The following is a 13,790-nucleotide window of genomic DNA, read 5'->3' as shown; positions in this document are numbered from 1 at the left end:
TCTGTACTTGCTATACCAACCACTCTACCTGTGCTGTACCAGCCACTGTACCGACTGTACCAACCATTGTACCTACTGTACCGACTGAATGGAGAGATGTACTTGATGTACCAGCTCTTCATGCATACCAGCTCTATTGCATGAAGACCTGTGGTTTTTGGGGAAGACTCAGTACCCACACGGAGATATATGGATTATGTTGTTGGCTTGGCATTTCTACAACCTATGTTTTCCGGCTTGGTTGCCTCGTGTTGGGCTGTGTTATGGCATTTCTATATGGATAATCCGGCATCTCCCGTGGGGAGAGTAAGGCGCTCAAAGCTTGTACATGATATTATTCTCCTAGGGTAATAAAATACTCCAAGGGGGGGGTTGGCCCATTCCGGCCTCTATGCGGTGTCACACGTGCAAGCTCCATTTTCAGCATTTATGGATGTTTTGTTCAGCTTTATGTTTTATGCAAAGTGATGATGGATATATGTTAAGGTTGTGGCCATGTTTAAATGTTTTAATATGCATTGATGGTATCAAGTGTGTCAAAGGCCCTAGTCCCGCGGGCACCCGCCACCAGTTACATTGGTATCAGAGCATAGGCTTTCTTGGAAGCGGAGGCTTCCTTCTATCAATAAGGAAGAGAAAAGATCTCAAGTGGGGACCACACTTATCATCATTGCTATTAAGCATGGTCAGCCACTTCATAGCTTATGAAGCAAGAGCATGAGCAGTAGACAGCTTGTTGATCTAAGGGTTTATGAATTCACAAAATTTTATCTTGGAGTGTGGAGTTGGCTTTATGTGCACACATTTAGCACTCTTTCCATATGGATATTGTGGATTATATTATCAAACTTACAGGCATGCTATATGGAGATATATCTCGGGATATCTTAAGGATATGGTGAGGAGATATTTCTTTTGGCTAAATGACCAACCTGGTAAAGAAAAGCCAAGTATACTTTGAGTTTGCAAAGTTGGTGCTTTTGCTATTTACTACGAAGTGTTTTTGATGTTCACTAACCCTTGCATAGCCATGCAAGAAGAAAGGTGGTGTTGTTTGCCTTGAGATGGTTTCAGGAAAACATTGGTTATGGCTCCCTTTATTGGCATGGATTATATCTATGGAGATTTCTTTCTTGGACGAGATTTATATAGATATTGGGCTTAACAAGCAATTTCTATGGACGAATCTGTCCCAGTTTATAGAGAAGAAATATTTGGATCTCTCATGGATATGATACTTTTATGGATAAAAGTCCACCTCTACTCCAAGGTGTGTGGTTAGCACGGAGTATGTGGTAAGAGTTATGGTATACAAGGATTATGGTGTACAGGTCTATGGATTCTTGGACTTCTTTTCTAGGAATTTGGATCCATCCTCAGGTTTATGGATTATGTTTATGACTCTCTTTTACTAGGATGGATTGTTCTTTATAACTCCCTTTATTTGGGATGCATTGGACTTATGAAACTCATGGTTCACATACCCTGTGTAGTTCTCTTGTCCTACGTGCTCTCTTGAAGATTGTTTCTACCATGTGAGGGTGGAACAATAGAGAGCAGATGGAAGGAAACCTGGGCACTTCAAAGGGTAGTGTCAAGCACAACATACCCTGTGTAGTGTTCTCTTGTCCTACGTGCTCTCTTGAAGATTGTTTCTACCTTGTATGGGTGGAACAATAGAGAGCAGATGGAAGGGAACATGGGCACATAAGAGGGTAGAGTGAGTTGGTGGCCGAAATGCCTATAAACTATGTGCAGCAGAAATGCTTATGGAACACCGGGCTATTTATGCCTGCGAGTGATTGTTTTATCTTGTTATTTGAGCCCACGTTTCATCCAAGGTGTGTGGTCATAGTACCAACATGGAGTGCAAGTGGTAAAGTGGACATGTGTACGCCAAGGGTCATGTGGATTGGCACATGTTTGTGTGCTTTGAGCTTGGATTATGATATCTCAACTTATGGGACTGTTTTGTCTCGCCCATTTATTTGGGACATGGATTTATTTATCTTTATGCCATATTAGAATCACTATCTCCCCATACAGAGGCCAAGAGGTTCATTGTTCATCTCACCATGCATGTGGATTCATGTTGGGATTGTGAGAGGGCAATTCAATGAACACTCCACCATACACGTGGATTCATATTGCGATTGTGGAGTGAGTGTTTCATTGTTTCCACACCATGCTTGTTGATCAGAGTTGGGATTGGGAGAAAGGATTGCCAAAACTATGGAGAACCAGCTTTTTTGTCACCATGGTTTGTGCTCTTGAATGGCACCAGTTTGTGTGCATAGCACATGTTTCTATGCGAGGCACTAGTTTCTTGTGCATGGCACTTACCTGGTTGGTGATTTTCATTGGCATATGATTATCTCATTGATATTGGTGATTGAGACACAGTTGGCTCTTGTGCCTGTGTCTAGCATACCTTCCATAGAATTCTCGCCCATTTATTTTGGGACATGATTTTGATATTGGTATTATGGAGACTTATTTAGTCTTACTCATTTCTTTGGGATATGGATTCTTCAGTTATATTGGATTTTTGAGACTGTCTTGTCTCGCCCACTTGATGGGACATGATTATATCTTGAATATATGGCTTGAAGCTTAAAGTTGCAGACAACTTTTAAGAAGCTGGGGAGGATGTCACTAGCCTCGACATTTCCTAGTATGAAAGGGGTCTGGTGGACTCCAGGATGTCTAAATATTTGGAAAGTACAAGCTTTGGGAATGGGGGATTATCCTAGAATACAAAGGACCACACTCCTAAAATTTAGGAGAGTTGCTATTTTTGGCCCGACTTCGATGGAAATTCTGTTTGCGTCATTACATCTGGAATTGAGCAGATACCAAGAGTTGGCAAAGTGCCTATGACAGAATGTCTACCAGTTGGGATATTTTTAGAGATAAAGTTTATGGAAGGACCCCTCTCTTAGATTGGGACATGTGGCAAGAAAGTGGACCAAAGTGAGACAAGTGGACTGACACTTGTTAGAAAGTGGATCAAAGTGAGACAAGTGGCCTCACACTTCTCACTTCAGCTATTGTGTGGCTCTCCACTTGTCATTGTAGCCTTCTCTTGCCATTTTAGCTCATGGGAGGCCCAAATCTATAAATTGGAGCCCTCTCTCTTCATTAATGGAGGCTCTCTTGCTGCACACTAGCCTCTACCACCGTTGAAGGCTTCCCTAATGATGGCTACTCTCTTTCTCTCTCTCTTGAAGGCTGCCCATGAAGAATACCGGCTGTTGGGGACTGTTTTGGAGGCTTCCATCGCGAAGAAATACTGAAGGCAAGGGTATTTAATCAATTATTATGATTTCTAGCCATTGTACTTGTTGTACCAACCTTTGTACCTACTGTACCAGCCATTGTATTGATTGTACCAATCCTTGTACTTGTTGTACCTGTTGTACCAACCACCATACCGGATGTACCAACCACTGTACTTGCTGTACTAGCCACTGTACCGGCTGTACCAGCTTTTGTACTTGCTGTACCAACCACTCTACCTGCTCTACCAACCATTGTACCTGCTGTACCGGCTGAATGGAGAGTTGTACTTGCTGTACCAACTCTATTGCATGAAGACCCGTGTTTTTTGGGGAAGACTCAGTATCCACACGGAGGTATATGGATTATGTTGGCTCGGCATTTCTATAGCCTATGTTCCGGCTTGGTTGCCTCGTGTTGGGCTGTGTTATGGCATTTGTATATGGATAATCTCGCATCTGCCGTGGGGAGAGTAAGGCCCTCAAAGCTTGTACATGATATTATTCTCCTTGGGTAATAAAATACTCCAAGGGGGGGGGGGGGGGGGGGGGGTCGGCCGGCCCATTCCAGCCTCTATGCGGTGTCACACGTGCAAGCTCCATTTTCAGCATTTGTGGATGTTTTGTCCAGCTTTATGTTTTATGCAAAGTGATGATGGATATATGTTAAGGTTGTGGCCATGTTTAAATGTTTTAATATGCATTGATGGTATCAACAAGTGTGTCAAAGGCCCTAGTCCCCCGGGCACCCGCCGCGAGTTACACCAGGCATGATAGCAATGGTGCCTCCTCTGTCCAAGGACCAATCATCCACATAAAACCTGTCCAGACGTGCAAAGATGCTCTCATCCCTACTCCTATGGTTATGCCAAGAGAAAGATAAGGAGTTTGGCCTTCTCTGGAAGTCATCCTCAGTCCAACAATCCCTGCCAAAAAAGGAAAGCGTGAACCTCTCCCACGAGGTTCACTCCAAAGGGTGTAAAGCCCCTTCGCGTCCACCCTTCTTGTCAGAAGGTTGCTCAACCATATTAAAATCTCCTCCCACTATCCAATGATCAACTTGGGGAATGACATTTGTAATGCTGTCCCAAAAGGCCACCCTTTCACCTCTCGCGTTAGGTGCATAGATATTCAAGATTCCCAATTTCTGACCCTCATGCATGATCAAGAGCCACTGCGCTCTAGCAGGGATGATAACACTGTGCCCAATAACATGAGGCATAACAGATGTTGCCACTGAAATGCAAACACCCCCTCTAGTCCCAACTGCCGAGGACCAGAAGGTGTGGCCAGAAAGCATCTTACCAGTTTAGCCACATTGAGATCTATCCAATTTGTGTTCCTGCAGCAAAAGTACATCCATAGACCCTCCTGTAACAACAGGGTGAAGCTGGTCCTTCAGAAAGCGCTTCCTACCACGGGTGGGAAGCCCTTCAAGGCCCTGAACATTCCATGAGACGATTCTCATGGAAGAAAAGAGGGTTTGACCCCCGATCTAAGAAGACGATGGGCAGGTTGAGGACGCCTCTCATAATGCTGGAGGATCGGATAATCCACGGGGCAAAGTCCACTGACATGCCCTTGTCCAAGGCCCTACACACTACCTGCATATGTATGAGAAACCTATTCGCCCTGCGCGCAATGGCATCATGCTGAAAATCCTGCAATACATGATCCTCACTGTGCTGAACAACCTGCATATCGCCCCCTCCAAATAGAGAGGACTCAACAAAATCATCCTGATCTGAGATATCATCTCTCTGAAAAGATGCATCAGCTGACACATCTCTCTGACTAGAAACATCATCTATATGTACATGATCCGAGGAGGCCTTCCCATCAATCGCACCAGGGGGGCGGGCGTGAGACACAGCTTGCCACACCTGGTGGATTGAAGGACGGGAAGGAACCAAGGGAGGTAGCACGCTTGCAAGGCCTCGTGCGACCCCGAGCCCGAGGGCAATCTCGAGCAAAGTGACCCTGTTGGTGACAAACCCGGCACTGATCGGGTTTACCTGCAATCTCCATATGTTGCTTCAAAGGGCCACAAGGGCCCGGAAGCAAAACATAGTCCTCAAAGAGCTCAATGTCACGTGCAAGAACCATGACCCTGGGGACGGCATCCGCTGAGGCAGTTAGTTACCACCTGGGCAAAGATGTCGGCAAGGTGTGAAAGGGGGGCACTTGAAGAACCAGCCCAAAGGCGGACCCAATGGCCTCTAACATAGGCCAATATGAACGAGGAAGACATGGGAATCTGAGAGTAATCAGGAAACGGTTCCGGTCTTCCTCAACAGGGTCAAAATAGCTGGAGTAGGGAAGAAAGAATATCTTCCTCGGGCGCAATGGCAAAGGGCTGCCCTTCAAAACCTCTGAGGCTGCGTCCTCAGAATCAAAATCCACTTTGAAGAAACCTCTTCCAAGCAACTTGACATCTCTAAAGTGTGAGGCGAGGTCGGAGGGCAGAGCCGCAGGAGCCAATCCCGAGCCTGGAGACGGGAAGGGTGAGATCCAAAGATTCTGGCAATGAGAGTCGTTTTGTAGTCTTTCTCGATTTCGGCGTAGAGGACCGCGAGCTCGGCTTCGGAAAAAACAATGGTTCGCTCGGCCGAGGGAGACTGATTAGCCATGATGCTAATCGAAGAAAAAGGCCGACTTGAACCCGGATGAGGAGCAATCCAAACCAAGGGGAAGAGGCATGCAAGGAGGCAGAGGAAAGGAAGGGTGGAAAAGGGGCAAAAAAAAAAACCAAAAAAAACAAAAAAAAACAACCCACCAAAAAAAACAAAAAAACACGCGAAGAAGGGCAGGGGAAGGGTAGCACAGCAAAGGCTATGTAGAAAGGAAGGAGGGGAGGCCTGTGTCCAATGCGGCCACCCATTGGAGACACAGAGACATTGCCTATGGGACTGTCCACAGGCGCAGCAGATTTGGCTGAGGATGCTGCGCATTTTGGCCCCCCTCTCTCCAGAGGGCATGTATACGTGGGGAGCCGCTGCTTGGTCGACTTCGTCAGGGCCTGCTTTGGGATACCAGACGGAGCAGGACAGCCAGGCCATCAGATTCATTAGGGGCCAGCCTCGCCTTGTTCCTTCACCGGATTTCTCGTCCGCCGGCTGGACACAGGAGAGGGATCTACGATGGGAGCTCCTCAACAGCCTCACCATATGGTTCACCTGAAGAGCCCGTTGTTTCAGGGCCTTTGAGGGGAGACTGGAGCCACCAGCAAAGACTGTTCGGAGGATCTGGCAGGAGTTGATTCACACCCTGCGAGGACAGTGTGACCGCATCTGGGGCGACTCGGATCGAGCAATCTTGCGGCGCCAGGCCTTCCACACCACTTGGCGCAGCCGCCCCTTCTATACTCTACACACGGGTACCCCCCACTGGCACTATAGGCCAAGTGTTTGGATTTTCCCCCCTCCTATTGTATGATATAGCCTCTCAGTTATTTGTACTGTTATGTGTACTTTTTGCACCTAGGGAGAGTCTCCCTAGCTGCCTTGATTGGTTCTCTGCTCTGCCTTCTTATGAGCAGGAGAGGGGGTTTTGTAGCCCAGTGGGCGGTTTTTATATAACTGAAAGGATCTTTTCTCGGAAAAAAAAAGGAAGGAGGGGAGGCGGAGAAAGAAGGGGAGGCGGAGAGAGAAGGGGAGCAGGAGGGAAAGGGGCGCAGACTGGAGATAGCAGCGGGAGGAAGAGGGGCGGACAGAAGCAGGGGCGAACAGCAGGGGAGGAAGGAGGGGGGGCGGAGGAAGGATGGGGGGCGACACAGTCGACAAAGGGGAGGTTCAGAGAGCTCGCAGGTCGCTGCTACTGATTCGTTGTTGCTGGTCCAACTAGCCACTTTGGGTTTGCAACATCACACCTGATTTACCATCGGTTATGTCATGCTTAAATAACAGTCATACATATGTAAGCAATCATACGTAAATTATGCATGCCGTGCATCAATACTAGTCATATATATGTAAGCAATCATATAAGCATAGGTCAATTGTCTCTATCCTAGGGTGAATGGTCAAGGGGTAAAGGTCATGTAGGTCGTGTAAAAAGGTATTGGGAAAATTTCCTTCTTGGGGCTCATTTCTCTATTGTCAACATGCTTTTTGAGTTCTTGATAACGGGGTATATCCATGTAATCTGGTAAATTTCTCTCTCAATCAAGTAAGTAGTTTTCTTTCTCTTTGAATGATATTCTGTTTCTTCTTAATTAGGCAATCAAGCATGTTTTCTTGTTCTCTTGTTTTTTCATTCTTAGTAGCCAACATGTGGGACATGGTATCAGATCACCATCGTGCACAATTCCATGCGAGAGAAAAGCAGAATTTATTAACGTCTTACAATACCCCACAAGAATATTTAAGAGACACCACACACACACACACACACAGAGGAAAAGAAGAAATAAGTGATCACCTGGGAAACACCCTTTACCAAGCCATTGCCAACTTCCAAAGACTTGACAGCTTTGGCAAAGGCATTGGCAAATTTATCATATATGCCTGAAAATACATGATAATCTGAGATTGGGAGTATACGAAGGATAATAAAGCTTAAGCATTTTGTTGTGTGCTCTGTGGAAGTGAAAAAATTAAACGAAGTGTTTGAAAAACAAAATATTTGAACAAAAGGAAATAATCCTCTGAAAAGTCCACACAAATTCATGTACACAGCATAGTTAGCTACTTTTATTTTCACTTTTCAGTTATTTTTCCATGACTAGTATTTGTCAGAATATGCAGCAAAAATGATAACCAAACTTGGGTAGACAAGAGCAAGTAGAATGCAAGAAAATAGACAGCACAAGAAACACACAGAGATAGGTGTGTAAACTCTTCTCTATACACAAGATCCCCCAGAAAACTGAATGAGGAAGTGGTGGGGGCAAGGGGCCTATTTATATGCCCCTATGAGGAGCAGTCGGCCAGTACTGAAGGCCTCCACGACTGTATGTGCAGTCGGCCAGCAGAGAAAATGTCCACAACTGCATGTACCCAGTCGGTCAGCAGTCCAGTAGCCCACGCATGATCTGTGAGCAGTCAGCTAGCCACAGGACTGCAGTTGGGACAGTCAGCCAGCCCTGAAGTGCTCCTGCCAACCTCTGGCATCCCTCCCCACCACTAGAAAAAATGGGAAAAAATAGGGAAAAATACGGGGAGTGAGGAAAAATGATAAAACACCTTATACAGGGCGGGCACACCCACAACAAAGGCCCTGGTGTATAAATATAGACAAGAGATGACTTCAAACAGTATTCTCATGGAGCTTGCACTACTGTTTGGTATCATAGACCCTTTGGGTCTTTTGAGGTCCTTAATACAACTCTCAGATCCGTCCATTGGGCGCACTTATATCCAAAAGCTCTACCACATTCCTAGAGCCCTAGGATTAGGGAAAGTAGGTGGATTCACGTGGCTAGGGTTCAAATTTAATAAATCCAAGGTTATTGGCCTTGGGATTGGAGATTCAGGCGACTAGGGTTCAGATTTAATAAGTCCAAGGTTATGATTGGACTCTTATTTATAGCAGCCCCAACAAGAAATATATAAATGACTCTTGGCTTATTATTGATTCATTGTGGTTTGACCTGCACCAAGAGGCTTATCTAGCCATGGACGTCGAGGATTACGGGTACTCTAATGGAGGGTCCATGTGGATAGGCACTGGTGGTATGGGACGCCACGGCTGACCAGCATGGACTCATGGGAATGGAACCTTAGTCCTTGAGTCGGGGAGGTTTGCAGATGCGAACCTATGGTTCAGTGTTGAGCTTACCTCCAACCCTTTTATTTGTATCTCTAATCTTGTTTAAGCCCGTGTATTAGGTAATTCGGGGGAGGAGTCCCTCACACATCCTAAGCGTATTCACATGTGGTGGGACGTAAGGGGGTTGTTGCACGAGACCCTCTGTTTCAAGGTACGGAATCTGTTGCCTTATGGGTTTTAGCTGTGTGGTTTCCCATGGCACTTGTCCTTTGATAGCATGGATTTGAGGCTGCTGGCTTGCTGCAGCCTAAGGACACGTTCTGTGAATGCCCTTGCGGATCCCTTTTTTTTTCCGAGAAAAAGATCCTTCAATTTGTTAAAGAAAATACAGCCACAAAGGGCTAGATACAACCACAAAGGGCTAAATACAAACTCGCCTCATTTAAGAGCGAGAATCAAATGATCATAAGGGAAAAGACGCTTCTCATCCAGCTGGCAGCTCTGTAAGGAGAAATCTATCTCATCCAGGGGGAGGGGGGGGAACAACCACATAGGTGGTCTGTAATGCCAAATAGGGTCACCGCCTCTATCTGTGAGGAAAGGACTAGGCCTCAAAAATCTCAAGAAAGCTTCCCGCTGCTTCCGCATGCGGTTAGAACCTCCTTGTAACTTCCCCTACTGATTGCAGAGGGTATGAATGATATCAAGCCATATGCTCTTGATGGTCTCTGCTGGCGGAGTGTGGGTACCCTGAATGGCCTTGTTCCATCTAGCACGCCAAAATGTGCCCGGTTGCTATGCTATTGCAAATCTCCCATCTCTGGCATGAGCTTGGCTAGCAAACGCCTGTACATGGGGCTGTGGCTAGTACTACTGCAATATGATGGTGAGAGACCTGAAGGCCCAGCCCTCCCCCATCCTCCTCATAAGACTTGACCACTCTAGCCTCTGTGGCCCAAGCGACAATGCCCCATGTGATGATCCAAGAAGATGCAGAGAGATCCGCTGCCAAATCTGTTGAGCCTTCGGGCAATCCCAAAGGCAATGTCTTTGAGTCTCCTAGGGGTGGCCGCACCACGTGCAAGCTGCTAGACAACCACCAACTGCCAGCCAAGTACCGACCGCCAAACTCCTATGTGCCATCAACCAAAAAGAGGGTGATCTTTCTTGGCCGAAAGCTATTCCACAGTCTCTTCCAGGCCCTGAGACTACCAATGTGCTGCTGTTGCCAGTGTGCCATCTATATCAGGCATCTGGATCCTGCGGCCTAGCCACACAGTATATGCAAAGAAGGGGGCATCCAGAGTCTCCTCCCGATCCGCTGGATCATGCCAAGTCCAATCTCCCGGGTCCCACTGAAGGCGCGTGAGAGGTCGGCACTCCCATATCCATAGCCGCCATAATCTCTCCCTGGCCACCTTGGCTATTGCTGGATCAATATGCCATAGGGAAGCTCAGATCTCTCTAGTCTGCCATGAGATCCAATAGAGAAAGTGAGCAGACCACTGTCCTCATCTTCTCCATGCACCACCACGAGGATATCGTGTCTGGTAAACATGCCTAGCCACACTGGGGGGGTTGGGTTTGGCGAAATCAGCCACTCTTGAGGGATAGCTGAGTCAATGTCGATGCTGAGCCTATCGCTACCTCGGATCCCTACCAGGCCTTTCTCCTGCACCTCCGGGGGTAACTGCCTGTGAACGACCCAATCTCCAAGAGACTTGGCTGGTCCCATGCTCAAGGCGCCCCAAGAAACATGCGGTCGGGCCCCTAGCATGTGGCCACTGGGTAAACGGATCACAAGGTTCCAGACAAAAGGCTTCCAAAGCCCTCCTCTGAGGCAACTGCAACTATCTATCTAAGGGCTAGCCTAAGATGATACCAAGCACGAAGCAAATTGGCTGTAAATCTGTCCTTAAAGCTAGGCCAAAAACCACAAGCTCGCATCTCTGTGAAGATCCATCTGGTACTCTACGGCCAAGGGCCTCAAAGACTCCTGGTGCAGGCTGAAATCTAGGCCAATAGGAAATCCTTCCACGCCTCTACCACTAGGAAGGAAACCTCTAACAATCAGCTTGCCAGCAAGGCGCAGCTTTGGATAGCAAGGTCAATGAGGCCTAGTCCCCCCTCTGTGACGTGGCTAAATGATCACTCTCCATACCACCTTGGTCCTAGCTGGCCTCCCATCTCTTCCGACCCATAAGAAAGTCCGGATCAATTGTTGTACCTGGCCAATACATGGTCGAGGAAAAGGCCCAGCACGAAGTGATGTACCACATGGTGGCAAGAAGTACCTAGTTCGCAACCACTCCCTGCCTGCTAGGGAGAGCCTCACCGAGCTCCAATATAGAAGCCTCTTCGGAATACTCAAAAGAAGCGGGGCAAGGGCTCAAGGACTCCGCACCCGGACAGACAGTGATTATTCTCCCTCCAAGCCGGCGCCCAAGACTCACAGAGTGGAGGGCAGATCATCCGGGCCGGCTGAGAGGGGTGAGCCAGTGGAGGCTGCTTCACTTGCCATAGCTCATCCATGAGGATCCTCTCATGGAACATCCAGGGTCTCGGTGGACATCGCTGCTACATTGGTCGGGGCAGACTTCGCCAGGAGATCCAGAGGGCTCTCGTTGGAGGACCCATAGATATCCTTTTCATCCAGGAGCACCACCTTTCTGCCGGGCGTACCCGCACCTGCGGGAAGATCTTGCCAGGCAGGAGTCACACTTTTTGGTCACCGGCATATGGCTCCCAGGGGAACCAGGGTGGAGTATGCATCTCAGTCAGCGAGCAGCTTCTATCCGAGGTTGTGGACTCTGGCATTCTGGTCCAGGGTCGTGCGCAGTGGATCATCCTTCGGGGTTGGGGAAGACCGCATTGGCTTCCTCAACTTCTACGCCCCTAATGGGGCGACCGGGAGAGCCGAGTTCTGGAGCACCATTAGGCAGTCCCTCCCCTTGGCAGACCACTGTGCCTCGGAGGGGATTGCAACATGCTGGAGGATGCAGAGGACAGGATGGGGGGCAGCCAGGAGACCATTCATGGGCCGGAGCTCGCTGCCTAGGAGGAACTAGTGCTACACGTGAGAGGCCAGGATCCGTGGACTCTCCCGGAGTTTGGCAGGTTGGAGGGGAGTCTATCTTTCTCGCGCTCGGATAGACGGGCCACAGGAGTTAACCTTTCCCGCATCGACAGGTTCTACATTGATGAGTGGGCCTGTGATAGAGGTGGCACAGTGGGCATACTCGCAGGCTCCTCGTTTTCAGACCACTTTCTAGTGCTTCTCCAGATCGAGGACCCCACGAGAGGAGAGCAGGGCCAGAGCGTCCGAATTCCAGATCGTCTCATAGAGGAGCCCGAGATTGCGATCAGAGTTGAGCAGGTCTGGCAGGAGCTGCAGTTCAGGAGAGGATCGGCAGCCAGCGATCTTGCCAATGGCTTGCAGGAGATCAGCCAGATGCTCAGACAGGCTGCCTTGGACCGGCTGGAGGCCTTCAGAGAGCAGGAGAGGAGCCTACGGAGGAGTCTAGCGTCCCTCCAGAGACTCCAGGAGAGGGATCCTACAAGCCCTTAGATCTCAGAGCAGATGGAGTCAGCTCGCACTGAGATCAGATCCATCGAGGAGAGGAGGTGGACTTCCGATTCCATGCTCGGGCTTCTTTTTGGACACAAGCTGGAGACAGAGTGACTCGAGATTTCTTTGAGGCGACAGGGCCTCGCTTCAGACGAGAGGGTCTCAGGCGTCTTCGGCAGGCTGATGCCCAGGTTGTGGTGGATCCCCCCAGGGTTCGGGCTATAGCCACAGATTTTTACAGGATCTTCTCTCTGCTGAGCCAACAGATGACATGGTGAGAGAGGCTCGGGAGGCAGTCTGGAGCTTCACGAGACCGGTTGTGCCGGCCCATTTGCAGCACTCCCTTCTCTCCCCCTTCTCGGATACGGAACTGGAGGAGGCTCTTCAGGCATTACCTCGGGGCAAATGCCCAGGAGAGGACGGTCTTTCGGTGGCCTTCTTCCAGAGGTACTGGGGCCTCTTACATAGGGGCTTCAGATTGGCATTCCAGGAGATTATGGAGTCAGGAGTCATGCCGGACAACATGGCAGAGGGGTTGATCCACTTGATCCCCAAAGAGGGAGGAGACAGACTGGAGATTAGACAGTGGAGACCGATCACCTTGCTAGGCACGGCCTACAAGGTCCTAGCTAAGGCGATCAGCAGGCGGCTTCAGCCTCACCTTCCGGACATCATCCACTCCACGCAAACAGGCTTCATCCAGGATAGGAGCATTCTGGATAACATTTTCTCTTTCTGGGAGGCTACGGCTCTGGCTAGATTTCGACAGGAGGATCTGGCAGTGCTCTTCTCGACTTCGAGAAGGCATATGATCGGGTGGACTGGGCCTTCTTGGAAGGCACTATGGAGAGGATGGGCTTCCCCCCTCAGTGGATCCGTGGGGTCTCTGCACTCTACACATCGGCTCATAGCCAGGTGCTGATACAGGGCGTGCGCGGAGAGAGGTTCCAGCTCTCGCGCTCGGTGCGGCAGGGGTGCCCCTTGGCGCCCTTTCTTTTTCTTTTTGTGGCGGAGGCCATGAGCACTTTTTTGACGGCACAGGATACAGGTTTGCGGGGCCTCCAACTTCCCATCCGCACCTCGGAGGAGCTCCTAGACTCGGAGTTTGCGGATGACACAGCTGTCTATCTTCAGGGAGGTGAGGAGAACCTCCGCCGCTTCGCCTTAGCCATGGACAGGTTTTGCAGAGCTTCGGGCGCTTTGATCAACTGGCACAAGTCGTGTGGGTTGTGGGT

At 48.9% G+C, this 13,790-nt stretch overlaps 1 protein-coding gene across 2 annotated transcripts in view; it reads right to left on the bottom strand.

Moving 5' to 3' along the window:
* The window catches only part of ALDH5F1 (aldehyde dehydrogenase 5F1), a 196,605-nt gene that overhangs the window by 40,064 nt on the left and 142,751 nt on the right, over positions 1–13,790 (bottom strand). For both annotated transcript variants that reach the window (XM_086796883.1, XM_086796885.1), the window contains exon 13: positions 7,698–7,783. In XM_086796883.1, coding sequence (XP_086653009.1) covers positions 7,698–7,783 — 86 coding nt within the window. The remainder of the gene's footprint in view (positions 1–7,697; positions 7,784–13,790) is intronic.

The sequence above is a fragment of the Cibotium barometz genome, chromosome 64 (genome assembly GCF_041138505.1).
Source record: "Cibotium barometz isolate CiBa-2024 chromosome 64, ASM4113850v1, whole genome shotgun sequence".
Taxonomy (NCBI): domain Eukaryota; kingdom Viridiplantae; phylum Streptophyta; class Polypodiopsida; order Cyatheales; family Cibotiaceae; genus Cibotium; species Cibotium barometz.
This window is presented reverse-complemented; position numbering and strand designations above follow the sequence as displayed.